This window comes from Colletotrichum godetiae (genome assembly GCF_030913485.1).
Source record: "Colletotrichum godetiae strain CBS 193.32 chromosome Unknown BDP55scaffold_63, whole genome shotgun sequence".
Lineage (NCBI taxonomy): Eukaryota > Fungi > Ascomycota > Sordariomycetes > Glomerellales > Glomerellaceae > Colletotrichum > Colletotrichum godetiae.
In genome coordinates, this window is record NW_026851311.1 from 113609 (window position 1) to 139457 (window position 25849).

The window sequence follows — 25849 nt, forward strand, 5'->3', positions numbered from 1 at the left end:
TTTTCCTCTCTGCACCTTACGGAGTAGGTATCCGTCCTGAATTAAGGTGAAGAATGGAAGGGACGGGAAATACCTTAGGCAAGGCACCTTAGCTGTTGAGGTACAAGTGGGCCATGGCGTGGGCACGCCGCCTTGCCACCTGGCACCTTCCAGACAGTCCATCATCCTTTCATTTAGGGGGCCTTTCTTAGGGTGACACCGCCAAGTACAGAGCGACCCCTGGCACCACGGGCCCATCAGGCTGGGAGACGCGGTGCCTTTGAGGCTTTGACACGCTGAGAGGTGAAGCTACGGTCCTTGAAAGGCGCCCACTGCCCACCTAGTGGTTAAGGTACCGCCTATGGCATTGGCTGTCAGCCACATGCCGGGCAAGCAGCCTGTCAGCTTCGACCCTTCGACGCCCGCGGCCCCCCTATCGCCCGATATCCCCCCCCGTCTGCCCCATCTCTCTCCCCACGAGCTGCACACTACAGAAAAGCTCGACCCCCCAAAGGCATCCGGTAGCATCTAATCTGGCCAAGACTTGCGAATACTTTCGTGAACATCTTCCAACTCCAAAACATACGGCTCCATTCGACGTAGACCGCTCCCAGACCCATTCCCCTATTTTCTCAATAAACCATCGTCAACATTCGCCATGGTCAGTTGCCCACAATCCGAGCTCCGTTTTCTATCCCGCCTTCATGCTACCTACCTCTTTGTGAGGTAACCCCGCGACTGAGGGGCTACCGACGCTATTTTCGGCGAGCTGAACTGACACGGCTATCTTCAATCTAGGCTGACTCCCTCACCGAAGAGCAAGTTTCCGAGTTCAAGGAGGCCTTTTCCCTCTTTGTAAGTCACTCTGTGTCTTCCTACCTCATCGAAACATGACTGAGCTGACCCATCAATACAGGACAAGGACGGCGATGGTCAGTACCTCATCCCCCCTTTCCCTTTCTCTCGACCCCGCGCCCCTACTATTGCGACTCCCGCGACCGCTTCGATACGAGACCAGCATTAGCACATTTTCGAGACTTGGTCATGTAGATTTAAGGACACGGAACTAAAGAATTCGGACAGGACAAATCACAACCAAGGAGCTGGGTACCGTCATGCGCTCCCTGGGACAGAACCCCTCCGAGTCGGAGCTCCAGGACATGATCAACGAGGTTGACGCCGACAACAACGGAACGATCGACTTCCCTGGTAGGTCTACACAATAACAGCCGTCAACCACCCATACAAGATCGGCTCGCTGACGAATGACCTTGTGCAGAGTTCCTCACCATGATGGCCCGCAAGATGAAGGACACCGACTCCGAGGAGGAGATTCGTGAAGCCTTCAAGGTGAGAAGAGCTGGCGCAACGCGCATCTACACAGTGCTGACCAGAGACAGGTCTTTGACCGCGACAACAACGGCTTCATCTCCGCCGCCGAGCTCCGCCACGTCATGACTTCGATCGGCGAGAAGCTCACCGACGACGAGGTTGATGAGATGATTCGCGAGGCCGACCAAGACGGTGATGGACGTATCGACTGTAAGGAGACGTCCTACATGTCCCCGCTGACGCTGTTCATGTTGCTAACGAACCTTCCCAGACAACGAGTTCGTCCAACTCATGATGCAGAAGTAAGGCGTCAAGTTGGTTGAGCGGCTGTAGGTCGAACCCATCCACCGCCACGGTGACATTGGCCGCGCAGCATTTGTTTCTTGCGAGGAACGACACGAACAGGTTTCAAAGGGTCAGGCTGGTCAGAAGGTATCCTTTTTAGACCGTGGGAGTTGCCATACGAGAATAACCAGCGAAAGGACGAGTTTGACATTCGGACGGTTGAGGGGGGCTCTATGCATTCGTCTCGCTGCCAGCACGCTTGCCTGTTTCATTCCCGTTCTATCACGATGCTTATTTAACGAACACACACTCCTACACCTACACCGACACAGACACAAGACTTTATTTTGAATGATACGGGAGTTACGCTTAGAAGGGGGTCTCCTCCAGGGCGGCGAATGCAAAAGTCAATCAACCCGGCGCGTTCATCAATTGCCATTGCGAAGCTCAACGTTACTTGTGATCTAGAGCAAAATGTGTGTGTGTTGCCGCGGCTTCTCGGCGGCGAGTGTTACATGTTTGAATATGATGCCAATCACTGTGATGAGCTCTCACTTGGTTGGCAAATCGGTCTTTTATACCCGGACTAATGTCACATACGAAGAGGACAACAAAGAAGGTGTGTAAGCTTGGTCAGGAGACGACAGTTGTCTATGTGGATTGATAATCTTGATATCATGACCTATCCCGCTACCCATGGCCTGGAATATCCTGAACCAAAGAGCTAGGCCGGCAGAGCAATCTACCTTGGCAGGGCTGCAGGCACCGCCCCGATCTGCCCCTCTATGTATATCAAGTATGCGTATATTGAAGCAACCCTGGGGCTGCAATCACTTGTCATCACTATCATCTTGGTTGCTTGGATTGGCTTGGAAGATCTTGGTACAGTGCACGCGAGGTAGACTACATGTGGCACGATGCATCGCCGGTGGCATCCCCCGTCACTGAGAACCTAGCCTTCAGAGTCCAAGTTTGAAAGATGCTCTTAGAGCTGTGTGTAACCTGAATCAGATGCAACATGAGCAAGAAGTGGTCAACACCTCACCAGGTCTAAGAAGAATGTGAGGTAAGGTATCTCTGACTCTGGGATGAGTGTCGAATCCCAAGACCAGGCGCACAAAACCCCAATGGAATCCAGAGGACATGGATGCCAGCTACGGTACACGGCACGCTGAAGGACCCCTAAAGCCCCCCTCTTGCAGCCTCTGGAGGTCTGTCAGGTACCAAATTCGTTCACGCCTGAAATGTAGGGCCAATTCTACATATCGGCCCCACACCTGTGACGGCGCTGCACGGTGGCACCTCCAAAGGCTCCAATGCCAGGCCACGGATGCATGTCGCTCAACCCGCCGGGCCTGACATCCTTGGCCCCGTCTATCTGGTCTATTCGGCCTTTAGCAAGTCTACCGCAACACGACCCCTAAGGACCTCCTCGACAATCGCGACTCGCACTTTCGAGAGCTCTCGACGAGCTTGCAACCCCCTCCGAGCAACCCTCTCCCCAGGCCCCAGCTACCTGTTCAAGGCCCTCCGCGGGCCCATCACCCCGGTCGCCCAACATGAGTTCTTGTGCGATAAAGCCCCTCTGTACCTGTCTCGGTGGCCTGGAGCTGACCTAGGTGACACTCCAGTGAAGCAGTTCATCCGCAACGTTCGTGCTGCCAAGACCATCGCCGACGAACGAGCCGTAATCCAGAAAGAGAGTGCTTCTATCCGAGCAAGCTTCAGAGAAGAGAGCGGCGACCATAGCGTGAGGTGCGCAATGGATTGTGACTCCAAGAGGAATCCCATTGCGGATCGGGGCTGACGTTCAATAACCAGGCGGAACAATGTTGCCAAGCTTCTATACCTCTTCACCCTCGGTGAGAGAACACATTTTGGCCAGATCGAATGTCTGAAGCTGCTTGCTTCTCCACGATTCGCCGACAAGCGGCTGGGCCACCTCGCTACTAGTTTGCTGCTCGATGAAAACCAAGAGGTCTTGACGCTTGTGACAAACTCGCTTCAGAAGTAGGCACCGACAACACACTTTGGCCATTGTACCCAGAGCTGACATGGAATAGTGACCTTGCACACTCGAACCAGTATGTCGTCGGTCTGGCCCTTTGCACCCTGGGTAACATAGCCTCCATTGAGATGTCGCGAGATCTATTCCAGCAAGTCGAGGCCTGCGTCAACACATCGAACCCGTATATTCGAAGGAAGGCGGCCCTTTGTGCCATGCGGATATGTCGCAAGGTCCCAGACTTGAAAGAGCACTTCGTCGACAAGGTCAGCAACCTACTGGCTGACCGAAACCACGGCGTCCAGTTGTGCGGCCTGGCCCTGGCGACGAGCTTCTGCGAAGCCGACGAGGAGGAAGACGCGGACAGTGACGAGGACATCGTCGAGAAGTTCAAGGTCTTCGTACCAAACTTGGTCAAGACGCTCAAGGCGCTTGCAACCTCTGGGTATGCTCCTGAGCATGACGTCACAGGTATTAGCGATCCGTTTGTGCAAGTCAAGATCCTCCGCTTCCTCAGGGCCTTGGCTACGGGCGACGCACACGTCAGTGAGCAAATCAACGATATTCTGGCACAGGTTGCGACAAATACGGACTCTTCCAAGAATGTCGGAAACTCCATCTTGTACGAGGCCGTCCTCACAATCCTCGATATTGAGGCGGATTCTGGTCTTCGTGTACTCGGTGTCAACATTCTGGGCAAGTTCCTGTCTAACCGCGACAACAACATTCGTTACGTTGCGCTCAACACCCTCATCAAGGTAGTCGCCATCGAGCCAAACGCTGTCCAGAGACACCGCAATACTATCTTGGAGTGCTTGAGAGACCCAGATATCAGTATCAGGAGGCGAGCGCTCGAACTCAGCTTTACACTCATCAACGAGAGCAATGTGCGGGTCCTCATCCGGGAGTTGCTTGCGTTCTTGGAGGTCGCCGACAATGAGTTCAAGCCTACCATGACTAGTCAAATAGGCATTGCTGCCGACAAGTTTGCACCGAACAAGCGTTGGCACGTCGACACCATGTTGCGAGTGTTGACGCTCGCCGGCAATTATGTCAAGGAGCCCATCATGTCATCCTTCATCCGACTGGTGGCCACTACCCCTGAACTGCAGACCTATGCCGTTCAGAAACTCTATATCAATTTGAAGAAGGATATTACGCAGGAGAGTCTCACACAATCCGGAGCGTGGTGCATCGGCGAGTACGGTGATGCTCTGTTGAAGGGTGGACAATATGAAGAGGAGGAATTGGTTCGAGAGGTTAAGCAACACGAACTCATCGACCTGTTCACGACCATTCTTAACAGCAACCACGCAACTCAGGTTTCTACCGAGTACATCGTTACGGCTCTCGTTAAATTGACAACAAGGCTGACGGATCCCGCACAACTCGATCGCATTCGCCGGTTGCTTGAAGTCCATCAAACAAGTCTGGATGTCGAAGTGCAGCAGAGAGCTGTTGAGTACACCAACTTGTTCTCGCACGACCAGATCCGTTCTGGTGTTCTTGAGAAGATGCCGCCGCCTCAAATTAAGGAAGAATCCCGCGTGTTGGGTGCGGCGACCACCACAAAGAAGGCAAAGGCTGCCAACCGGAAATCGAGGGTCGTCAAACCGACCGAACAGGACCTCCTATTCGACCTTATGGACACACCTCCAACAACAACGCCTGCGACCGGTGGTGCTTCCAACACTGACCTCCTCGCCGATATTCTAGGCGGAACCTCATCGCCCCCTACGTCGACTTCGCCTGGCCCGCAGCAATCCCAGGCCGCCTCTATCATGGACCTCTTCTCCCAAGGCCCTGCTCAACCCATGGGCTCCCCCGCGCCAGTCATGGGTGGCTCGAATATGGACCTGATGTCTTCCATGTCCGCCGTAGCAACACCTCCGCCCCAGGCGCAGGCCGCTCCGCAGGCACCGGCAGGCCTTCCTGTCTACGACAACAACGGTCTTAACGTCAGCTTCCAGATCCAACGCAACGCCGAGGGTCTGGTTCAGGTCATCGGTCGCTTCAGAAACTCCGGATCCGGCTCTCTTTCGAATGTGGGATTACAAGCAGCCGTTCCCAAGACGCAGAAGCTGCAGCTCATGGCCATTTCAAGCACAGATGTCGGTCCTGGTGCCGAAGCCACCCAGAGAATGATTGTGTCTGGAGCCAAGGGAGTACGTTTCTTCCTTCTTTTATCTTGTTCTCTGTTTCTCTTCACATTGCTAACTTTGCCCGCAGCCGCTGCGATTACGTCTGAGGATCGGTTACGGGCATTCATCTGCCGGGGAAGTGATGGACCAGGTGAACTGGACCGAGCCGTCCTGATAAGGCACAATTGTCTTTCCGGGTGGTGGCGTGGACTTGGAACACGGCTTGGACTTGTATACTTACTATGACAAGGCAAGCGTAGTGAAAAAATTAGAACAATCTGCGAGGATGAAAAGGTTGGGCGCAAACAAAAAGCACACCGTCGTTGAAACCACGTAGCCCTTATAAGTCTGAATCTGTGTTGACAAATGTAATTCTGGCTTCGAAGTGACAACTCCTACCTGTGCAGACTTAGTGTTGTGGCCCATGGCCCAGTGCGGGAGCGATGACATGTAGATACTTGACCGAGCTCTCCGACCTCGGTGCGGGCATCCCATCCATCCATCCCACCTATCTCTCTCTGATGGCGGAGCCACCAAACCAATGTATCGACCGCGTACAGGCTCCCTCGCCCTCAAACCCAGTCATTTCCTCGTCCGCTCTTCTCAATTCCACCCTATATTAATGCAGGCTCGATTCTCCCACAATATGGCAAAGGAGCCGGGTGAAACGTCAACGTCGCATGCTGAGCGCACGGCGGCTCAACCTAGAGATTCTGTAAGGAAGTTCCAAACCAAGCTTTTAATAACGTAGCAAACGTATTCAATTAATTTTTTTGAATTTCAATTGATGGTGAAGAGCAGGCATTGAATAGCGTCACATTAATCCAGGTCAACGCCGTAAACGAAAACATTCGTCTCTTTCGACTCGGTGTTAAAGAGGGGTCGAGGATCGAGGTACGTCCGGTTGCGCCATCCACATTACCCGCCGCCCTTCAAGGCTGAGGGTTCACCTCCACGACGACTTACACGGCGCGGAACTTTTCATCCCTAGCCTCGAAACCCTTGAGTGTGCCTCGCATGGCACGGATTTCTTGACTAGACGTACGTACTTACTCGTTGTTTTGACCAAAAGTTCCTCCCGGGCCAATGGCTCGACACCTACGTCCCAGGCGTGCCCAAAGCAGGTGGCTTCACGCTCACTAGCTCGCCATCTAAGGCTATCCTGCCTAGTTCGGCATACCTCGAGCTCGCGGTGCAAAAGTCGCCGATGAATCCGGCTGCCGCTTGGCTCTGGGACCAACCCGTCGATGAGGTCGAAGACGAGGGTAAGGACGACGGCGCAGTCACCCAAAGAGAGAAGAAACCCGAGATCCAGGTCCGCGTCGGCGGGTCCTTTGTCTGGCCGCCTCCCGGAGGAGAAGTCGACCTCGGCTCTCTCCGCAGAATCGTTTTCATTGCTGGCGGCGTCGGTGTGAATCCGCTCATGAGCATTGTTAGCCACCTGGCTGAAGGGGGAAGCTGCCCGTATGACGTCCAGTTCATGTACTCGACAAAAGTACCGTCCGAGGGTCTCGATTCCGAAAAGATTCTTTTCATGGAGCGGCTGGCGAGCATTTTCGGCCGGGAGAGAGTTCGTGGTCAATTGAGACTATTCCTCACCGGCCTTGGTCCCTTATCTTCCGAGTCCGATGGGTCGGTGTTGCTTTGTAACGAGATAGATGTCCCGTTCAAGAGACGTCGCATGGAGTTGGAGGATGTGGCGGAGGCCTTGGGGCCCGAAGTGGAACGTGGTCACGCGTTGGTGTATGTGTGCGGGATACCGTCCATGACGGATGAGTTAGTCGAGAGCCTCACGTCGAAGAGCGGGTTGGGTCTCAGACCTGAGCGGGTTCTGTGTGAGAGGTGGTGGTAATGTAGAGCCCTCGGCGTTTTGTATACGCCGTACGAGATATGCCGTTTCTCTGGGCTTGAACAATCAGACATGGCTCTAAGGAGTAGTCTTAGATTCTGCTTGTAGCCAAAGTCGGAGTCTCTAGCACGAATGTTGTGGATGAGTAAGAAAGCATCAGTGCAAAGAGATTGATCTTGAAGAATCCGAGAACAACTCATCAGCAGATGATAAAGTGAGAACGAAGATTCTCTCTGCTTAAACATGCTCTTCCGCATTGAAGGCGTCACTTAGTGCCGTGTTTCTCAACATGAGCCAGGAATGTAACAGAGCCTCTCTGCTTCGACCAGCCATGCCGAGATCTATCAGAATCACAAGCAGCAACATTACACCCCTAAGGGAGACGTAATCCTATAGCTCTGTTCACATACTTCCGTGTTGTCGTCAACGTATTGAGCAAGAATACTTCAGGACAGACAAGTTGTGAGCTAGGATAGGACTATTCAACCTGTAAGACGGCATCATGTAGCTTCTGGACTTTGAAAAAGCAAGCAGAAGGCGAGCAAAGGACCTCGCTCAAGTACTACGAAGCCTAAGGTTGCGTTCGCCAACGACAGTGACGATGACAGCCGTCGACCATATTCGCTGACACCGGCCGGTCATGAGAATGACTGTCTACGATTGATTTAATTATTTTTGCTATTCAGTTGTCGGCGATGTTGTGAGAGCTGTATCCTTCAACGCCCTCAACCTTGTCAAGAGGCTCCAACTCCTGTTCACTGGCCGCGTCTACTACTGACCACACAAAGACCATCAATAACTCCATTGGCCAATTAGAGTATCCTACCATTATAGCGGTCGTCAGACCCTATTCTCAGGTAACTCCTTCCTTTCTCGAAAGTGCTGATGATTATCCATGTCCGTTTCCCCTGTCTTCGTTCACTAAAGCATCACATTTTCGTATACTGGAACTACCTGTGCGAGTTTCTTACTTCTTATGGCCAGTAACTCCCGGGACTTATCAGCAAAACGTTGGCTTGACCAGTGTGAAAGTCCCCCTTTCTTTCCACAAATGCGTCGCTGACCCTATAGCCGGAACATTCCTACAAAAAAACCGAATACATCCTCTTGACCTAAGAGTCTCCCAGACCCTCGTTCGTCTCTCGGGCCTTCCATATGTTGAGATTCAATCTTCCATGTCTGCGACGCAAAGGCGATGGACTCCGCTTGAGCCATTCTCCTTCAGAGAGGCTCATGTTGTCAAAGTTATCTACAGTTGACGTTATGCCGGGGTCGGAACCGACGGCCCTATGATCCCGTCTGGAATTCCCCGAGAAACCCAGACTACTAATGGATGAACCCCTCAGCCTCATCGATTTCGCATGCGCTGCGGCGATGTATTGTTGCCTTCCAACCCGATTGAGGGCCTCCAAGCCGCCCGTAGAAGGAGGCGTCATGTCATAGTCAGATGAAGATGCTGGAAGTCCTCGGGGAGGAGAAGGGAGAGGACGGCGCGGGTCCATCCCAGGGAGCTCTTGAGACAGAGAGGGCAATATTACCCGTCTGGCAACGCCAAGCTCAAACTCGTCACCGCCACTTGACTCGTCAATATACGGCAAGAGCGATGGCGTGACTGAAGGGGCTCTTGCCGATTCCAACGACTTCCTGTTGATCGGAGGTTCAAAATCAGGAAGCAATGGTAGAGGTCGAAGGATGTCTGACACCTTCCGAATCTCTCGTGCTAGTTTGCTGGGCTGAGGCATTCTGGTCAGATTTAAGGCCGGAGGAGCGAGCTTGGGTGGTGTTTCAAGGTAGAAATCTCTCTCGGCGGCTGAGTTCTGCCTTCCTCTCATCTTGTTCCGACTCGTGTTATTGTCCCCAAAAACTAATCCATCAAGAGATTCGAAGCCGTATGGTCTCGGTCGAGTGCGAGTATAGCCTTCAGTCTCATTGTGATTTGGCGTCTTGGGTCTGTTCGGCAGCTGTCCACTCTGTGCGTCTGAGGCCACGAGTTCCTCATAATGTGCCTCCGATACGAGATTCAGCGACTTTAGGTTTTCCCAAGTGCGGTAAAAGAAGCGAAACGTAGCGAACGGAGAGTCAACAGGATCGACTAGGACCCAGTCGTAGTATGTGAGGTCTTGAGATGACTCCACGAGGCCTCCGGTGGGTGACCTATGCCATGGGCAAAATTAGTCACATTGTTTGGATGGAGGATGCGATATGTTCTTACGTGATACCATACTGATCTTGACTGCGGAAGTCGTCAAGTTGAGGCGCTCTCCTCCTTCGTCCGTAGGATCGGAAAATTTGAAGGTCGATCAGACCGCCATCCATGGCAGCGGAAGTTTCGGGGCGCGGCGCGAAGTGGAAGAACCGTTTTTCAACGCCCTCACGCTTATAAGTGACGCCACACTCTCGATAGTGCCATTTGGTATCGGGCTCGTACAGGGCATGGCTGACGATCTGACTCTGGGTGGCTTGCGACTTGATACCCCAAGAAACTACCTGACGACCGTTCATAGTCATTCTGAAATACAAGAATTTGCTATCCGGGGGAGATTTGTTGATTGAGTATCTCAAGTGGAACTGGGATCCTATGTGATCAATGTTAGTTGCCGCCAACCCGTGCAATGTGTAGAGGAAGCAAGCGAGGGTAGTGACGAACCTGGCGACGAGGGAATGTAGACGGATATTGTAGGTCTACACTTCTCTGGCGTCGAGGTGAAGCCGGAAGCCGTGGTCGCCATCGGACTTGCTGCATGAGGACCCCGAAGTCGGACAGAGGAGGACTCGGGGTGCGGGAGCTCGGGCAACCCCTCCATGTTGGGACCGGGCACGATCGAGACGTCGATGCCCCTGAAGCTGGGCATTATGTCTGTATTGCTGATGATTGGTGATTGCTGGGCGAGGGAGTCGGACGAGGTCTGCCATGCAAACCATGAAGTGTGCAGAAAGAGACTTGACAGCGAAGGAAGGGAACGAAGGTAGGTAAGGTAGGTAGTGTTGTGGTTTAAGTGTGATTCGTCGACTGATCCTGTCATTCTCTAGGGCAGGTGCGGCTTCTAGTGAATTTCGGACTGCACCTTCCCTCTGTGTACTATTACCTTGCTCCTGCCGCTTGCTCCTGCCGCCGTTACTCGCGATTTCCGCCAGCAAGTCCAAGCTTACGTTGGCAATTGTTTCCTCTCCATGTACCTACACAGCCTCCCTCGATGGCGAAAGGGAAGTATGCTGCTTTGAGTTCAGCATGAGAACACTATCGCCACAATCATCCATATCCTGGGTAGTGCCTCATCCCTATTCAATCTTCTGATGGAGATTGTGCCTCGTTTCAGTTGAGACTGACACATCCCTGGATCTCCGAATTGTACGCAAGTATTCCATTCCCATGCACTGAAAAGAAAACTGGTGTTTATCATTTGGTGCTTGCAGCAACTACCTGTCCGGTTCGCGCCATGTACATGTTGTTTCGCCCCTCTCGGGTCTGGCTTCAACTTTATCTCGCTCAACTCGACCCCGTTACAGCCTTCGTGTCGTCCTCCTTACCGAGTAGTCCAAGGTTGCGTATTTGCCCCGCGCTCGGTGCGTTGTCTCGTGCACTGGCCGACTCGGCCTTTCTGTAGGCAGCCTGAAGCGCCCTCGCTCTCGCAGCCTATATGTGTTCGTGCCACTGGTTAGTGATCGGTCCTCTGCTTGGTAGAAATGCCGGGGCTGAGGGTTTGAGGGACTGAGGGACCGACCTCCTTCTTGTGGTGCAAGCACTCGTAGTAATCTTCCAGAGCCAAACCGCACTTCTTCTTCTCCGAGTGGTCCTCGCCGCTGGTGTTGACGACGTAGCAGCCGAGGAGCTCCTGCCAGTAGGGGAAGCACCGCGATGGGCCTAGCCGGCGTCACAGGATCAGTACGGTATCAATGGCAACGGGAGTGGAATATCACCTCCGTGAAGTCCGTATCCAGAGGCCATTGTGGATATACAAGCGCCGATTGGTGGGTTGGTGAAGCTTCGAGTCGTCGGGTAACTGTCGTGGAGACGCAATCGCGAAGTCGAAAGTCTGGATGGTGGTTGTGCCAATGGAAGAGTCCGCGGCTGTCTGGCTAATCTCGTCCTATCAGAAGGTACCTGATTCCAATGGCATATCCGCCGGGACCGTGAGTTCTCGGGGCTAGCGCGCGTCTATGCCTCCCTGGATCGACCCGCCTTGCCAATCGGAGCACCTGACACTCACTCCACTCAGCACCTTACCTCAGGTACCTTATGACGAAGCTAAGTGCATGAGGTGCACCCCAAGGTCCCCAACTGAACACGCTTCGGGGAGTTGGACCTTGATGCCCGTGCCCACTTGCACTTGCGCTTGCACCTGTCAACTTGTTCAAGATCTCGATATACCGACATCGGTTCGCGATAGCTCCTCTGACCACATCAGTCCAGCGCTTCATGGTCAGCCTGCAGTAGAAGTTCCAGACGACACGCTAGATTGGACATGCCTCAAATTCCCGCAGAATGAGCCTCGTTCTATCCCCGCCGAAGCTGGTGCTTTTGGCTGTCCACTTGGCCATCCATGCCGATATTGAAAGCCTGGCCTTTCTCGCCTCCCGACATGCCACCGTCCTACGCAAGGATCTCGTTCTACGCGTCCTCTTGACCTATCTCCCCGAGACAGTCAGGTCTGGCGATTACCTTGCCTTTTTGGAGGAACTTTCGACTGGCGAACCCATCGACCGCGAAGCTGAGAACATCGACTACTCCATCGTCGAGAACCTGTCGGACGAGGATGCTGCGAAAAAGGTTCGCAAACTCCACCTGCTGCCTCTAGCTAGGAAGGATATTACCGTCGAAACCGACGACGATCCATTGGCTTTATTTCTTCTCCACCGAGCACACCGTGTCGACGAAGAAGCCGGACTGCTAAACCAACTTCCCGAATTACTCGGCCCTTTTATACAATATGCTCCAGGTATCCGGGTCTGGATGGTCTCAACTTTGTTACCGCTGCTAAGGAGGAATTACGAATACTACCCGACCGAAAGCGTGCCGTACACTTTGGCCGAGTTCCAGGGTCTCCCTGATGGCGCTGCCATTGATGCTCTTTTGTCCCAGACGGGCGTGCAATCGGAGGATTATAGTTTGATCGGGAGAGATCTCAGAGGCATGCTTGTGCCTTGGCTGCATGACGACGCCCGATGGAAACGTGTAGAGGAGTCTGAATCAACAGATGAGGGCGTTTACAGTGCGGGATGGGAGCGTTTCCTCGAATGGCTTCTTTCCAAGAGCTCGAGCTCCTGGAGAGTGGCTGTTGCTGCCGTTGAGCAATGGGGAGGTGCTGTAGACGTGGATCTGGGAGAGTATGATGTTGTATGGCTCAGCGAGCAGCAGCAGCAGCATCTCGATCGCCGCTATGCACGAGCAATCATGGCGTGCGCTTACCTGGTACCGGAGGCCAGTATAGAAGCTCTCGAAGGAGCTCACCAAATGTTGAGGAAGGTCATGGACCTGCTGGGCCAGGATGACATGATGTCACTGCGCGAGGGCGCAGACACATTATCTGCCGTTGCTCATTTGGAACGCGATGGGATCTTGAATCACAAGAACACTGCCTTCATGCGGGACGATCTGCTCAAGGACTCGAACCCTCTCACCAAGCCCTCGAGAAAGTCAACACACCTTCTTCACGCCCTGATTCTCAGCGCTTTCATTCTGACGCATTCCGGACTACCCTGCACTATCAAGAGGGCCGGAGACCTGGCGTTCATTCAAGATGAACGAGACCAGAAGGCCGAGGTGGTCCAGCTGATACACACACTAGCCGATAAAGCTCCCAATAACGACGAAACGTACTGGGTAAAGGCACGAAATGAAGTCCTTTGGCTTCGGAACTGGGGCATTGCTCCCACGCCAGAGGGCAAGGTGATGGGAATATTTGCTAAAGTCAAGCCGGAAGTCATCGAGACCGAGATCTTGAGGGCACTCCTGTCTAGTGGACGTATGTGTACCATAAAATGACCCATTACTATGCTTTGCTAACTATGATTAGGATATTCGCTGGCAAGGTCTCTGTACGAGGACGCCGCCGACAAGCCGCTGTCACCGCAAATAGTGCAGGAAACCATCGTAGCTGTTGCGCTCAACGCGTACGACAATGCGTCGAACCCGAGCCGCGCGAGGGGTGGCTTAAAAAAATGCGACGAGATGTATGTAGAAAGCCTTGTGCCATGGCGGTGTTCCTACTAATAATCTCCCAGTATCAATGCCTTCCCTCAAACGATTCAGAGTTCCCTCCCTGAGCGGCGCCGCATCGACTCCCTGCTGAAAGCAACGCATGCCCTCAGCGAATACCGACTGGTCCTGAGACAAGGCGAGCCATTCAGCCCCATCGTGTTGCGTGTCCACTCAGATCCGATCTCGATTATTGGCAGGGTTCTGGAGCAGAATCCAAAGAGCTACACTCGTATCCAGGACCTCTTGGACGTGGGGACCAACATGGTTCGCGCCGGGCTCGTGGACCGCAACAACAAGAAGGCTGCCGCAGCCCAACCCGTAGAAGATGGGCAGCAAGTCGATGCTGCGCGGCAACGCATCACAGCCATGTGCATCGAAGCAGCCTTGAAAGAGGACGACTTCGAGACGGCGTATTCGTACATCGTCAACCGGCTCGGCGGCGGGGCGGACGCATCGACGAGCTCCACGGTAAAGGTCGACGACGACTGGTCCTGGAGGGCTGCCCTGCAGGCGGGACAGTACATCAGGAGTGCCCGAACAGTACGCCCGACACACCTGGGCAACGCCAGTGGGAACCCCGACATCCGGCACCTAGAACAGCGCATCGACTGCCTCGCGACGGCCTTGCGGATCGCTCCTCCCTCGCAGCTACAGGAGATCCTCAAAACGTTCCGTCGCTGCGAGGAGCAACTCGACTCGGCTCTTAAAGAGGACGCCGCGCGTGAAGAGGACATTGACGTGCACTCTGGTATGCCCGGCGGCTTCGACGCAGCCCCTGCGACGGCAAGATCGCACCGGTCATCAGGCGAACGGCAGGCCCGCCCATCTGCCACGGCTGCGAGCAAGGTAGGGGACGACGCGCCCATGTCGCTGTTCGACCTCTCGCGGGCAACGGCTCGGGCGGCGACTCGCAACTTTACGGCTCTCTCGACGCTACAGCAGTCTGCCGGCGGTGGCGGTGCGGCTGCAACAGCCCCAGCTCAGCCGGCTGCGTCAGGGTCGGCGCCTGACAGCGAATGGGACGGGCATGATGACCACCCTAGGGCGAGGAAACGCGATCAGCTCCGCGAGGCGGCAATGGGCACATTGACGTCGGGCGTCGGCTGGCTTATTGGTGCGCCTGCGCCTGCGCCGAACCAGTCACAGGCACAAAGAGACGACTGAGGCCGAGTAGGTTCTAGATCATATACTTGCAGTAGTAGTCACGACTGAATGATGAACGATTCCCAAACTCTCATATAATTGATGCAACGCGATGGATTCCAGAGTTCTGCTCCATGACTTTGTCTATTCATGTGTGTTTATAGTGTGTAATAAGCTATTTTAATACATTTCTAGTTCGTAATGTCAATCATCGCTCAGACTCGAGGTGTATAGCATTTCTTCTACCCAGTGATAGAACGTTAAAGTGTTGGTCGACCTCATGGAGGTTCTGATTGATGAAGGCGAGAACCTGCACAGAATCTGCGAGATCCAACAAATTATACGTGTGACTCATGCACTCGATATTGAAGGCTATTTTGACGCGGGTGGCGCAAGCCTATGGCTGCAGCCTGTACACAGACACAGCAGAGCTCATCAAGGGTCTAGCCACGCTGCCATTGAGCAACTTCTTTGAAGCAGTAGGGAAAGCCCCGTCAGAAACCGTATGGGATCGGGAGAAAATATTTTCAACCCAACACACGAAAGGCAAACCCCGCGTCGAGACTGAGACAGCAGACATCTAGATGGGGTAGGCCCGACAGCCAGGCTGCACTGCGCCTTGGGGACCAGGCTGGTCTAGTCGCCCGCGTCAAGTCGGGAAAGCTGACGGAAAAAAGGAAGTAGAACAAGGTAGCGAAGTAGGTGTGGGAGATGGACGCCAAGGCTATTTCAGGCATCCACATTCCATCCGAAACGACTTTTCACTGTGAAAGCGTTGTCTTTGGTAAAGCGTTAGTTAGGTTCAGTTCACTTTGGGGGAGATACCTTCGAAACGAAATTTGTGCTTGGTTATCACGCAGACCACGTGACGCTCCAGACACGGCCCAGGAGCGCTGGATGTGGGCGATCAGAATGACGCGGCGAAGCAAGGGCCACGACTTCGTTAAATCCCGTACCACTGATTTGTGCTGGCATGACGACGAAATGAACAACAGAGGGTGTGGATGGCGGAAAAAGAGGCGGTTCATTTACGATATGAGGGTTGAAATTGTATAGTGGCGTTCAGGCGGCACAGTTACGTTTTAGTTGTATTAAGGGACGCGGTTGTCATTCATGTTGCATTGCTGGTCAACATCTTATCATGCTGATAATTGCATCGAAAGAGCCATGTCGGATTTGCGAAGCCGTCTCAAACTCGACTCGACCCCGATGTGGGACGCGATAGATAATGGTACAAGGTGGAAAGTGGTGCGTAGAAACAACCGTGGACCGCCGCAGGCCCACGATGTGGTGTAACGAAAGTGCTGATCCACGAGGGGGAAGTGACTGTCACCTGTCGATGCCTGCCGTATTTTTGCCGCGTTGATTGTTTGCCATAGCTACCATAGAGTCCGCCAAACATTCGTCGACTGCAGAGACCGAGTTGAGAAACAGCACCCCCTTTGAAAGGCAGCTGATCCTCGCGTACAGTCATAGTTACCGAGAAACCGAGGTTAAAAAGCCGTGAACCACGCAGGCCGAAAATTCCCATTTTAGTGATCCATCCCATACTAGTTGTAGTGCACAAGAACCTCATGAGACGCAATTTTTTGGGATATCCGCCGTAATCGATCGAACTAGGAAAGAGGAAAGGGATGATCCGTCAGTCGCCATCAAACCGGGCGTATTGACGACTCGGGGAAAGAGCGTTAAGAAATTAGCGAGAGCCTAGACACGTTAGCATCAAGACCACAGTCATAGCACTTGAGTTAGGATTTCCAACCTCCATAGGCCTCACGACCCTCGGAGCGAGCAGGGGCATCGGCGTAAGCCGCACCTCCGGCAGGCGCATCGCGGGGAGGACGGTCACGGCTGCTGCTGTAGGTATCATCACCAGTGCGCTCGCGTCTCTCGTAGCCGGCAGCACCGCCGCCACGGCGGTCATCGCCACCGCGAGCATAGCGGTCGCCACGGTCCTCGCGTCCGCCACCGCTGCCACCGCCGCCGCCGTAGCGATCGACGCGACCGCTGCTGCTGTAAGTGTCGTCACCACCACGCTCGCGTCTCTCATAGCCACCAGAGCCACCAGCGCCGCCCCGATCCTCACGGTAGCTGCGGTCGTAGCCACGGTCCTCGCGATAGCCACGCTCGTAGCCACCGCCACGGTCTTCGTAGCCTCCACGGCGCTCGTATCCGCGGTAACGGTAGGGGTCATCGCGACCACCTCCGTAGCCACCGCCTCCATAGCCGCCGCCGCCGCCGTAGCCTCCGCGGCGACGATCGTCGTAGCGATCGTTGAAACGGCCTCCACGGCCACCACCGCCACCACCGCCGCCGCCACCCTCTGTTGAATATCGCGTTAGTGGTTTGTCTGGAGGAAAGACCGTGAAGAGAGTGAATGCTTACCACGCTTAGGGGGGCCGAAGTATTTGCCAGGAGTGGGAGTGCGAGGGCGGGCACGACGAGCCTTCTCGATGCTCAGGGTGCGTCCCTCAATCTGCTCTCCCTGCAGGCCCTCCTTGGCAGCGTCGGCCTGGTCAGAGGTAACCATCTTGACGAAGCCGAATCCACGAGACTCCTTGGTGTGGGGGTCGCGCATGATCTGGCACTTCTCGACATCACCGTACTTCTCGAACATGCGAGTGACCTCTTGCTCGGTCAAACGGGGGTGAATGCCAGTGACGAAAAGGTTGGAGCCAGGGTTGATAGCGCCATCATCGTCACGGTCGCCACCTCGGGAGCCAGTCTCGTCCTTGGCGCCACTGAAGACAGTACGTGTCAGCAATCAAACATTGTCTGGACAAAAGAGGAATCATCAAAATTTGGGTTTGCTTACCGGTCGCGGTCGCGGTCACCGTTGCCGGAAGGAGAAGCAGAGCGACGACGTCCAGAGTCTCCGTCATCACGCGCAGGGCGAGGGGAGGCGCTGCGGTTGTCGCGCTCGTAACGAGGAGCCTCGTCTGTGTCGCGTTTATCTGTCAGCGCCTCGTCGTGCTTGGGGGGGCGATCTGTATCGAGAAAAAACGAACCATCGTAGCGGTCGCCGTTGGCGGCCTCGTAATCCATAGCGGTGGAAGCCATAATGATCTAATGCACAAACGAGTTGTTGTTCGTTGGCAGTGTTGAGGTTGGTAGTGGGTAGAATTGGCCAACGACGCGAAAGCCGGTGACGCAGACTCTTCTGTTGCGGCGATTGGTCAGAAGGGAGGATGCGAAGCGGATCGGACCCAACGAGAAGGGGAACCTTGGGGAAATAAGGGAAAGGGTTCGTACGTGATAAAGAAGAGACTGGAGGAAGGTAGGAAAAGTTTTGTTACAATCGTCGATGTAGTAATTAGACGACGAAGGGCATCAATTGAGAAAGCGACGATGCTTTTAGATGCCGATTGTGGGAGGGAGGGAGAGGTGAAGAAAATGAGATGGAGGAAGGGACGTTGGTGGTCGAGGTGCACAGAGAGAGAGGTAGAGAGGGAGAGAAAGACGGTCCACGGGGTCAATGGGTGAGGTGTGTGGTGTGTGTGGTGTGTGTCGGGTGTCGGGTGTATGGTCGCGCGCCTGCCTTGCCTGTCTTTGCAGCTAGGTAGTCAAGGCACTTGGGTATTGCCTGTCTTACCTAAAGGTACCTACTCTGAGACCGGAATAACAATACTCACAGCAGCAGCGGCAGGTACACCCCAGGTCTAGTGAATGTACCTACCTTACCTAGCTTGTGACGGATGAGGAAGGCGCAGGGTTGATGCAGCACCTGAATGGTCAGCTTTCTAGGCGAACTGAGGACGGGAACATCAGCAAGGCGGACAAAAATGCAGCTTTTGCAGCAGGCTACGTTATGTAATGGTGCTGCCAATGGCTCGGTCCTGCCGTTGGTATTGATCAAACGCAGGGCGAACGAGGGAGGCGAGCAGAGGAAGACAATACCCAATGCCTGCCTACCTACCTACAGTTACCTATGCTGGACACCAGTATGGTGTGGTGGTGGGTGGTAGTATACGGATATCCAACGCACCTTCACCATTCGTGAGTTGATTGATTGACTGCCTGCCAGTGACTTGAGGCAGAAAAGGTGGGTTCGGTGACAGCCACTCCCTGGACCGTGGGTGAGCACTGCACCAGCAGCAAGGGGAAGACACCGACTCCATGCCAGTGGTTGCTACATCTCCCTGTCGCCAGTTGGCCAATGCGAGGACCTTTTTTGATGGATTTTTTTTTTCTTCATTACTCCTATGGATTGACCTGCGCGACGGATAATCTCCATACTGAACCCATGCACTATGGGCATTTCTGGGATTGGATATAGACATGCATGCCACTTTATCCCATTCTGACTATTGGGGCCTGTTGAGCAGCAGCTTCTTTCATCGTACCAGCAAAGAGCTATATTTGGCCAAGCGAGTAACTATTCATCTACGGGACAATATCCCCGTGTCAATGATCAACGTATACAAGGTAGCCAACAAAGGGGTAGTTGCCATTGTTGCGATCTGGGAGTGAAGACCAGAAACCCCTTGAATATTCAAAATGACAGAACGAGGGCGCAATACATCTCGGGCAACACACTGCCTGGGCTGCGTAACACTGCATTTGTCGCCTGTTTGCAAACGTTTAAACCCGGGCTGCCATGATGGACTCTGTTTCAGCATGTACTTTATTCGAAAATTAGGTAGACGCGCTTAGTCGTTACCAGCATACTACGACTACGTTGCTGAGCAGTCTCAACCAGTTGCCAACTGGAGGGCAGGCGGTATCCAGGACATCATGCCAAAGTGACCACCACGCCCTACAGGTCCTCCATGACCACCTGTTGCTCAGCACCCAGGACACCTCCGCTCACCATCTCGGCCTCGAGCGCCTTGCCGACATTCACCTCCGCAAACGAAGCAGGCTCGTCCAAGAAGCTCAATCCCTCGACGGCCTTGCCCCCACAAGCTCTCTCCAGTGCCAAAAAGGCGAAATGGCCTCCGACAACGGGCCGCGCCATGAAGTGAGGGCCAGGCCAGCCACCAGTTCCCTCCGTTTCGTAGAGATCGGTGAAAGGTCGGTCTATTGGCACATCAGATTTAGTAAAGAAGATCGTCTGCGAGAAAGTGACGTTCAAAGATCCAACTTACCTGTTGTGGTCTCGTTGACCCATGTCGCAACACTCTGGAGAATCTCCATCCGAGTCTTCTTGCTCGACACCGCAGCCGCAAAGAACTGCCAGTCGCTCTTCGTGTAGAGGTGGCGACTATCGAGAGGGAGCCCGTAGTGCTGCAAGACGGCATGGTACCAGTTGCTCTGCATGCTGTACACCTTGTCCGGGACAAACGTCGATTGCTTCTCGACGCCAATGGCCTTTTGAAACCATCGGGTGACTCGTCCGCCGATAGTGGACTTCTTCTCCTCGGGCAAGTGGAAGCAGAGCAGCGAGTCGGCAAAGAGGTTGTAGATGGTCGTCCAGGAACCGTACCAGGTGTACGCCAACTTGGCATGCGTGCCATCCCTGGAAATGCCGAAGCCTTGCCACTGGTCAATGTAGTCGGCCGCAATGTCCGTGTAGTACTTTGAATCATCCGTCTTGCCCAGGATGTTGGAGATCTCGGCCATGGCCTTGATACCAATGATACCCTTGAGAGCCAGATTCGTCTGGTTCGAAAGCCATCCAGCAAAGTCGTCCGTGCAGAGCTGGTTGGCCGGAATCAGCGATTCGCGAACGAGGTATCCCGTCCACTTTGTCCACAACTCGTAGGATCTGGACGCCCATTTCTCGGCCTCCTTTGAGCCCCTCGTTGCGATAACTTCCGAGCGACGGTCCATGCCATAGGAATCCATGGAGAGTGCCCAAGGTCGAGCACTGCTGGTCTCTGCCTCGAAAGAAACATGAGCGCGCGCATGCTCATCGACAGTTTGGAGAAACGCCGGCTGCGTGTCGTACTTGAAGGCGTTGACAAGTGCCAACGCCATGATGAGCATGTTCCCGCACTCCTCGACAGGCATGTACTCGTCGTTTCCATCGGGATGTCCCGTCGCATTCGGGAAATGGGCACCCAGATCATGCATGCTGTAATCATTCGGATACTGTCCGCTAAGCTGATGTTCAAGTAGAGGCTCCAAGAGGTAAGCGAGCCAACGAGGGTTCGTGTACAGGAAAAACGGGAACGCGGGGAAGATCACGTCGACGGTCTGGAAGTTTCCGTTTGAGGAGATCTCCTTGAGGAAGAGGATTGGGTCGTCGGGGGTTCCAGAGAACTGTGTTGCGCCGAGGACCTGACGAGCTGACAGCGCGGCAATGTCCTGGTAATCTGATGACCCGGAAGCGAACGCATCAATGGCGAGCTGGTCCGAGTAGTTCCCTGCCAGTAGGCTAGCCGCCGAGAAATCATCGTAGTGGTATTGGATCAGCTCGGCCGGGTTGGCAAAGTAAAAGGACCACAACGGACGCATCTGCGTCAAACCTCTTGCAGCAGCGAACTGGACGACGGGGTCCTGAACAAGAGCAAACGTGAACAGGACGCTATCATCAGAAGTCGCCTCGCTGCCCGTCTTGCTGCTCAGGTGAAAGGTCTTGGAGAAGGCAAAGACCGGCTCCTCGTCCATGATCTTCCTGTACGAGGTATCGACTTCATTGGTCAGCGAGCCCTTGGCCGCAAACTGCTGGCGAAGCTTTGCGGACGTGCCGGCCTGATGGGAGACGTCGGCCGGGCCGGTGAAGTGCAGAGTACCCCATTCCGCGTGGTCGGCGAACTCGGTGAGCAGCTGCGGGTACTGTCTTCCAACTTGCCAGGTCTTGAGAGCGGCAGCGCTTTGCTTGTGCGAGGCCTTTGCCTTGCTCAACTCCCAGACGATGCTGTTGTCCCTGTTACCGCTGACCCATTCGCCATTGACATCGGTGTAGATGTTGATATCGAAAGACCCTTCGGCGTGGACAGTCAGATACGCAGCAGGTATCGATTGTCGGAATGTTGAGGTGGGCGTGATGGGCGAGAGGAAGGAGAGCACGACCTTTACCGGCGCGGATGATCCGGGAGGAGGGGGGATCGAGTAGGTCAAGTTCGTCGTCGAGGCGTCAAAGGTTGCGCCAAGGTAGGACGGGACAGACACATTGTAGTATCTGACGGGATGTCAATCTACATTCACAAAAGGTTACGCAGCGGCCAAAACCCACTTGGAAGACGGGGGCAAGGAATCCTGGGGCCGTCCAAGCAAAGGGTAGACGGTGCTAGAGTCGGGCACTGAGGCCATCACCGAGAAGCCGACCTGGTGGGATCATCCCCAGTTAGCCAGACCGCGCGCTTGAAGCGGACGGCAAGTCTAGAAGAGCTTACGCTGGAGCCGGTCCAGAAGTAGGGCCAATGTTCCCACGGCGCATCGCGAGCATTTCCTAGCCAGGTGCTCAGGTACGGGTTTCGAACAATCAGAGGGAGGACAGGAGGAGTCAATGTGGAAGCGCTGGCCGTCGCTGCGACGACCAGCAACGAGAATAAACGCATGATGGGGCAGGCGTCCCGAGAACCAGCTCCGAGAACAGACGGATACTTGGCGGGAGCGAGTCCTAGAAGAGGCTGCGATCAAGGAAGGCAATGGGAGTGTCAAAGTGAAGTATGTGCAGTGAAGTTTGCGCCTCCTTGCGACACAGGCTGGGAACTTTGCAAAAGAGTGAGAAGGGCGGTAGCTTTTGACACAAAGAGGGAACAGGTGAAGTTGAAGAGCGATCAGGAAGAAAACGACTCAGGTCATAAACCACTTCTTCATCCTCGGCTTTGTTTTACAAGTAGCTCCAAGCACCGGCTGACAGCTTATGGCACACAGCCTACCACAAGAGGTACCTTGGCTTGGGTTACGTGTAGGAGCTCCAAGACGACACGGGAACAGTTGGAGAAATCTGGGGTCGTAGCTGAAGGTGACGCCTGGGGGTCACAGGTAAAGCACCCGATCAGCAGTGCGGTTGCAGGAGGACGGCCGGATGTACGTCAGGAGAGCGGGTCAGGTGCTTGCAAGGCTGCATCGTACGCAGGTTATTCGGGTTCCATCGTGATCCGCCCAAGTTGGCGACGGCCAATGAGAGCAGCGTTCGCGACTCGACCGGCTCCAATCAAACGTCAAGTGCCGCGCCACGAGCCCCTGTTTTGCGGAGACGGCGGGGTTGCTTTGTGCGGGGTTGAGAGCTCCCAACTTTCAAGAAGGTGCAACCCCCTGTGCCCATTCAACTACCTACCTACCAACTAATACCTTCCTAACCACCACCTCAGTGAAGGTAGGGAAGTCATTGTGGTCAGGTCGCGTAGCACCTTCTTTTCCAACTCCGTCACCTGGTGTTTGTCAACCTTCTGGAAGCACAAGTCAAGGTAACTTCCGACACCCCATCTTATGTTTGCACGATTTCCAGGGTTTGGTGAAGTTTGGATGGAAGGTGTGGCAAAGTTGATGAGATTGAACGACAGTCTTCTCTACCATGTATATTCACTACTTACTAACCACGGGAATGGCAACTAGAAAGTACCTCAATATACGATTGATCTCCTCGTACTCCGTAGACTGATATGCTACCATACCTACTGTTCGATGGACCTCTCGGAGGCTCGGCCCTCCACCGCCGGCCATCATTGATCCTGTCGTGGGGAGTTGCCCAAAATTCTCACCTGCATCGGGCCGGGTCAACTTCATGCGAACGCAGACGATCTAGCTAGATTTACTAGACATGATTGGACGCGGATCTACGTCGGAAACGCGGGACACATTGCACTGCTCTACACTCGAGAGCTATTTCTCGGCATGCGCTGGTGAACTTCCTCACGCTCTGCATGAAACCGTATTACATTCGCCTACAATATTCCTGACCGACACGATACCGTACTGCTGACACGATGGCATCGCTTGACGGGAAAGTATACGCCTTCACTGGCGGTGCCAGCGGCATTGGCCTTGCAACGGCCAAGATCATCGCGAAGCGGGGTGCCACCGTATGCCTTGCAGACGTTGACCCCGAGGCCATCAAACAAGCCGAGGCCTACTTTACAGAGCAAAAGACGCCTTTCTCTGTAACAAAAGTGGACGTGTCTGTTAAGGACCAGGTTGAAAGCTGGATAGAGGGCATAGTGAAGCAATTCGGGCGATTGGACGGCGCTGCAAACGTGGCCGGCGTCATTGGCAAACACCACGGCATCCGAGCTGTCGCGGACCTTGAAGATGACGAGTGGCACAAGATCATTGCTGTCAACTTGACAGGCTGCATGTACTGCCTCAGGGCGGAACTCAAAAACATAGTGGATGGCGGTTCCATTGTCAACGTGGCCTCGATTCATGGTATCAAGGGTATGCCGCATCTTCCTACTGCTCAAGGTGTGAATCTTCCCTCGTCTGACTAGCTCTCGATAGGTTTTGCCAAGCACGGCGCATATGATGCTAGTAAGCACGGCGTGATAGGGCTCACTCGAGCGGCAGCAAACGAGAACGGTGCCCGCGAGGTTCGGGTCAACGCAGTTGCCCCCGGCGCCATCTACACACCGTTGATGGAGAAGGCCTGGAAATTTCATGATCGCGCAGCGGACGCCGCCTTTGACGAGCCCACGTCTTTTCAACGTCAGGGCACTGCTGATGAGTGCGGGAACGTCATCGCGTTCCTGCTTGGCCCAGAGAGCTCCTTCGTCAGCGGGAGCGTCTATCAAGTCGATGGGGCGTGGCTATGAGCCACAGACGGCTCGGCGAGGCGTGCGAGGTAATCATAGTCGGGCTTTGCTAGAAATGACGCTGTTTGCTCTTCACCAGACATCAGATGGGTCAACCTCGTGTTTCTCCCCATCGTCTCTAATATGCTCGAGCTTGACATCCCTCTTCATTGGCTTCCTCATGTCATAAGCGTCCTCGCCGTCGCGGGTAGGGTCCGTGGCATGGTCGCCATAGTAATCTTTGACCACACGGAAGACGCTGTAACCCATGCTCTTGTAGAACGTGATTGCCTTGTGATTGCTAGTGCGAACAAACAGGTCGACGAACCAGGCGTCATTGGCGTCGGCTGCGGCTTCCAGCTGTTCAGAAAGGATCTTGCCAATACCCAGCCTTCGCGCTTCTGGCGCAACGGTCAGGGCGGTGATGTGGGCATGCCAGGGAAGGTAGTGTTCGGAATATTTGTAGACATCGGGAGATGACTCCAGCTTGCCCATGACTATAGCATCAAGTCAGACAAGTCGAGCAAAGCGTAGCTGTAGCTTCAAACATACTGTAGCCGATTATATTGCCGTTCATGTCCTCGCAAACCTGGAACATGGATGGCCATTTGGCATGGTACTGGAGGTAGAAGGCCAACTCATACGTCTCGGTCAAAGGGTCGAGGTTGCATTTGGAGAACTTGTTGACATCGTCAGGACGAAAACGGCGAAAGGTTGCCATGGTGGCCGACGTGTATGGCGCGGCCGGCGATCAATTGAGGTACTGAGGGGGTTTCCAAGGGAGGGGTCGACGTCGGGAGATGGCAATTGTAGGTAGAGAGAGCTGTACCTAGCAGACGGCAAGAAGTGTAATACGATTCGGAAGGGTAGGTTAGGTACTCAAACAAAGCTGCCGGACAGGCAGGTCGAGTCGAATTCGGTGCTACTGCCTCATCAATAGCTGCCGTGACGAAGGAGCTTTTTCGGAACTGTCTTGCGGCTTCCAGGTTGTGTTCAGGTGGTACCAGATAAGGGACGATAACGGTCCAGACTCCACCACATTCCAGGCTGGAAGCGAATGGAGGGGGGAAGCACGAAGACGGGAGCGTGTTTTTCATTTTCTTGTGCCGACCTGAGGCTCCGGCGCCTGCAGCTCTGCCAAGTATCCTTTCACAGTGAAAGCGGTTGAAATATACATCAGCCAGATGCAGGGACCACGTCTGCCACCGCCAGTAGCAGGAGTGACAACTTCCCCCTTCCGGATAGATTCAGACGGGATTCAGTGTCAGCGGTCAGAGTTTCTGAGACACAGCACTA

The 25849-nt window shown here is 54.3% G+C and overlaps 11 protein-coding genes across 11 annotated transcripts; 6 read left to right on the forward strand and 5 right to left on the reverse strand.

The window, feature by feature from the left end:
- Positions 1-637: 637 nt before the first annotated feature.
- Positions 638-1617, forward strand: BDP55DRAFT_697813 (calmodulin; the record flags this gene model as incomplete). The annotated part of the gene is made up of 7 exons (XM_060577724.1): positions 638-640; positions 778-834; positions 896-911; positions 1063-1188; positions 1259-1329; positions 1380-1521; positions 1583-1617. 7 exons carry the CDS (start codon positions 638-640, stop codon positions 1615-1617), a joined length of 450 nt encoding a protein of 149 aa, XP_060424008.1.
- A 1319-nt stretch (positions 1618-2936) lies between these two features.
- BDP55DRAFT_680349 (adaptin N terminal region-domain-containing protein) lies at positions 2937-6134 on the forward strand. The gene is made up of 5 exons (XM_060576104.1): positions 2937-3165; positions 3228-3351; positions 3418-3606; positions 3660-5766; positions 5831-6134. The coding sequence occupies exons 1-5, from the start codon at positions 3156-3158 to the stop codon at positions 5915-5917; spliced, it is 2517 nt and encodes an 838-aa protein (XP_060424009.1). The 5' UTR covers positions 2937-3155; the 3' UTR covers positions 5918-6134.
- A 98-nt stretch (positions 6135-6232) lies between these two features.
- On the forward strand, positions 6233-7962 carry BDP55DRAFT_680354 (NADH-cytochrome b-5 reductase). Its single transcript, XM_060576105.1, has 3 exons — positions 6233-6457; positions 6544-6636; positions 6815-7962. The coding sequence occupies exons 1-3, from the start codon at positions 6284-6286 to the stop codon at positions 7592-7594; spliced, it is 1047 nt and encodes a 348-aa protein (XP_060424010.1). The 5' UTR covers positions 6233-6283; the 3' UTR covers positions 7595-7962.
- A 287-nt stretch (positions 7963-8249) lies between these two features.
- Positions 8250-10517, reverse strand: BDP55DRAFT_620438 (uncharacterized protein). The gene is made up of 3 exons (XM_060571330.1): positions 10239-10517; positions 9804-10167; positions 8250-9745 (listed from the first exon to the last, which is right to left on the reverse strand). Exons 1-3 carry the CDS (start codon positions 10441-10443, stop codon positions 8704-8706), a joined length of 1611 nt encoding a protein of 536 aa, XP_060424011.1. The 5' UTR covers positions 10444-10517; the 3' UTR covers positions 8250-8703.
- A 64-nt stretch (positions 10518-10581) lies between these two features.
- Positions 10582-11802, reverse strand: BDP55DRAFT_680358 (NADH:ubiquinone oxidoreductase 11.5kD subunit). Its single transcript, XM_060576106.1, has 3 exons — positions 11510-11802; positions 11314-11453; positions 10582-11225 (listed from the first exon to the last, which is right to left on the reverse strand). Exons 1-3 carry the CDS (start codon positions 11535-11537, stop codon positions 11079-11081), a joined length of 315 nt encoding a protein of 104 aa, XP_060424012.1. The 5' UTR covers positions 11538-11802; the 3' UTR covers positions 10582-11078.
- A 272-nt stretch (positions 11803-12074) lies between these two features.
- Positions 12075-14954, forward strand: BDP55DRAFT_563419 (secretory pathway protein Sec39; the record flags this gene model as incomplete). Its single annotated transcript, XM_060570239.1, has 3 exons — positions 12075-13554; positions 13606-13762; positions 13814-14954. 3 exons carry the CDS (start codon positions 12075-12077, stop codon positions 14952-14954), a joined length of 2778 nt encoding a protein of 925 aa, XP_060424013.1.
- A 1727-nt stretch (positions 14955-16681) lies between these two features.
- Positions 16682-17993, reverse strand: BDP55DRAFT_637127 (uncharacterized protein; the record flags this gene model as incomplete). Its single annotated transcript, XM_060572965.1, has 3 exons — positions 16682-17256; positions 17319-17674; positions 17749-17993. 3 exons carry the CDS (start codon positions 17991-17993, stop codon positions 16682-16684), a joined length of 1176 nt encoding a protein of 391 aa, XP_060424014.1.
- Positions 17994-19540: 1547 nt separating this feature from the next.
- On the reverse strand, positions 19541-22845 carry BDP55DRAFT_680366 (uncharacterized protein). The gene is made up of 4 exons (XM_060576107.1): positions 22214-22845; positions 22054-22145; positions 20021-21999; positions 19541-19952 (listed from the first exon to the last, which is right to left on the reverse strand). The coding sequence occupies exons 1-4, from the start codon at positions 22376-22378 to the stop codon at positions 19690-19692; spliced, it is 2499 nt and encodes an 832-aa protein (XP_060424015.1). The 5' UTR covers positions 22379-22845; the 3' UTR covers positions 19541-19689.
- Positions 22051-23412, forward strand: BDP55DRAFT_364645 (uncharacterized protein). The gene has a single exon (XM_060567067.1). The coding sequence runs from the start codon at positions 22377-22379 to the stop codon at positions 23112-23114; it is 738 nt and encodes a 245-aa protein (XP_060424016.1). The 5' UTR covers positions 22051-22376; the 3' UTR covers positions 23115-23412.
- A 95-nt stretch (positions 23413-23507) lies between these two features.
- Positions 23508-24610, forward strand: BDP55DRAFT_364779 (short-chain dehydrogenase). The gene is made up of 2 exons (XM_060567068.1): positions 23508-24200; positions 24264-24610. Exons 1-2 carry the CDS (start codon positions 23753-23755, stop codon positions 24572-24574), a joined length of 759 nt encoding a protein of 252 aa, XP_060424017.1. The 5' UTR covers positions 23508-23752; the 3' UTR covers positions 24575-24610.
- Positions 24611-24646: 36 nt separating this feature from the next.
- Positions 24647-25274, reverse strand: BDP55DRAFT_563435 (acetyltransferase; the record flags this gene model as incomplete). The annotated part of the gene is made up of 2 exons (XM_060570243.1): positions 24647-25050; positions 25106-25274. The coding sequence occupies 2 exons, from the start codon at positions 25272-25274 to the stop codon at positions 24647-24649; spliced, it is 573 nt and encodes a 190-aa protein (XP_060424018.1).
- Between the last annotated feature and the right edge of the window lie 575 nt (positions 25275-25849).

Bases quoted from the DNA above. Each gene is read 5' to 3' on its own strand.
- BDP55DRAFT_364779 (XM_060567068.1), top strand. From the start codon at position 23,753: ATGGCATCGCTTGACGGGAAAGTATACGCCTTCACTGGCGGTGCCAGC. The intron at 24,201-24,263 runs GTATGCCGCATC...AGCTCTCGATAG, and splicing joins CTCGATTCATGGTATCAAGG to GTTTTGCCAAGCACGGCGCA.
- BDP55DRAFT_680354 (XM_060576105.1), top strand. From the start codon at position 6,284: ATGTATCGACCGCGTACAGGCTCCCTCGCCCTCAAACCCAGTCATTTC. The intron at 6,458-6,543 runs GTAAGGAAGTTC...GGTGAAGAGCAG, and splicing joins CGGCTCAACCTAGAGATTCT to GCATTGAATAGCGTCACATT. The intron at 6,637-6,814 runs GTACGTCCGGTT...TTTGACCAAAAG, and splicing joins AAGAGGGGTCGAGGATCGAG to TTCCTCCCGGGCCAATGGCT.
- BDP55DRAFT_364645 (XM_060567067.1), top strand. From the start codon at position 22,377: ATGATGGGGCAGGCGTCCCGAGAACCAGCTCCGAGAACAGACGGATAC.
- BDP55DRAFT_680366 (XM_060576107.1), bottom strand. From the start codon at position 22,378: ATGCGTTTATTCTCGTTGCTGGTCGTCGCAGCGACGGCCAGCGCTTCC. The intron at 22,146-22,213 runs GTAAGCTCTTCT...TGATCCCACCAG, and splicing joins ACTTCTGGACCGGCTCCAGC to GTCGGCTTCTCGGTGATGGC. The intron at 22,000-22,053 runs GTGGGTTTTGGC...ACATCCCGTCAG, and splicing joins TCCTTGCCCCCGTCTTCCAA to ATACTACAATGTGTCTGTCC.
- BDP55DRAFT_620438 (XM_060571330.1), bottom strand. From the start codon at position 10,443: ATGCCCAGCTTCAGGGGCATCGACGTCTCGATCGTGCCCGGTCCCAAC. The intron at 10,168-10,238 runs GTTCGTCACTAC...TTGATCACATAG, and splicing joins CTACATTCCCTCGTCGCCAG to GATCCCAGTTCCACTTGAGA. The intron at 9,746-9,803 runs GTAAGAACATAT...CCCATGGCATAG, and splicing joins CAAGATCAGTATGGTATCAC to GTCACCCACCGGAGGCCTCG.
- BDP55DRAFT_680358 (XM_060576106.1), bottom strand. From the start codon at position 11,537: ATGGCCTCTGGATACGGACTTCACGGAG. The intron at 11,454-11,509 runs GTGATATTCCAC...GACGCCGGCTAG, and splicing joins TGGATACGGACTTCACGGAG to GCCCATCGCGGTGCTTCCCC. The intron at 11,226-11,313 runs GTCGGTCCCTCA...GAACACATATAG, and splicing joins GCTTGCACCACAAGAAGGAG to GCTGCGAGAGCGAGGGCGCT.
- BDP55DRAFT_680349 (XM_060576104.1), top strand. The intron at 3,352-3,417 runs GTGCGCAATGGA...TTCAATAACCAG, and splicing joins AGCGGCGACCATAGCGTGAG to GCGGAACAATGTTGCCAAGC. The intron at 5,767-5,830 runs GTACGTTTCTTC...CTTTGCCCGCAG, and splicing joins TTGTGTCTGGAGCCAAGGGA to CCGCTGCGATTACGTCTGAG.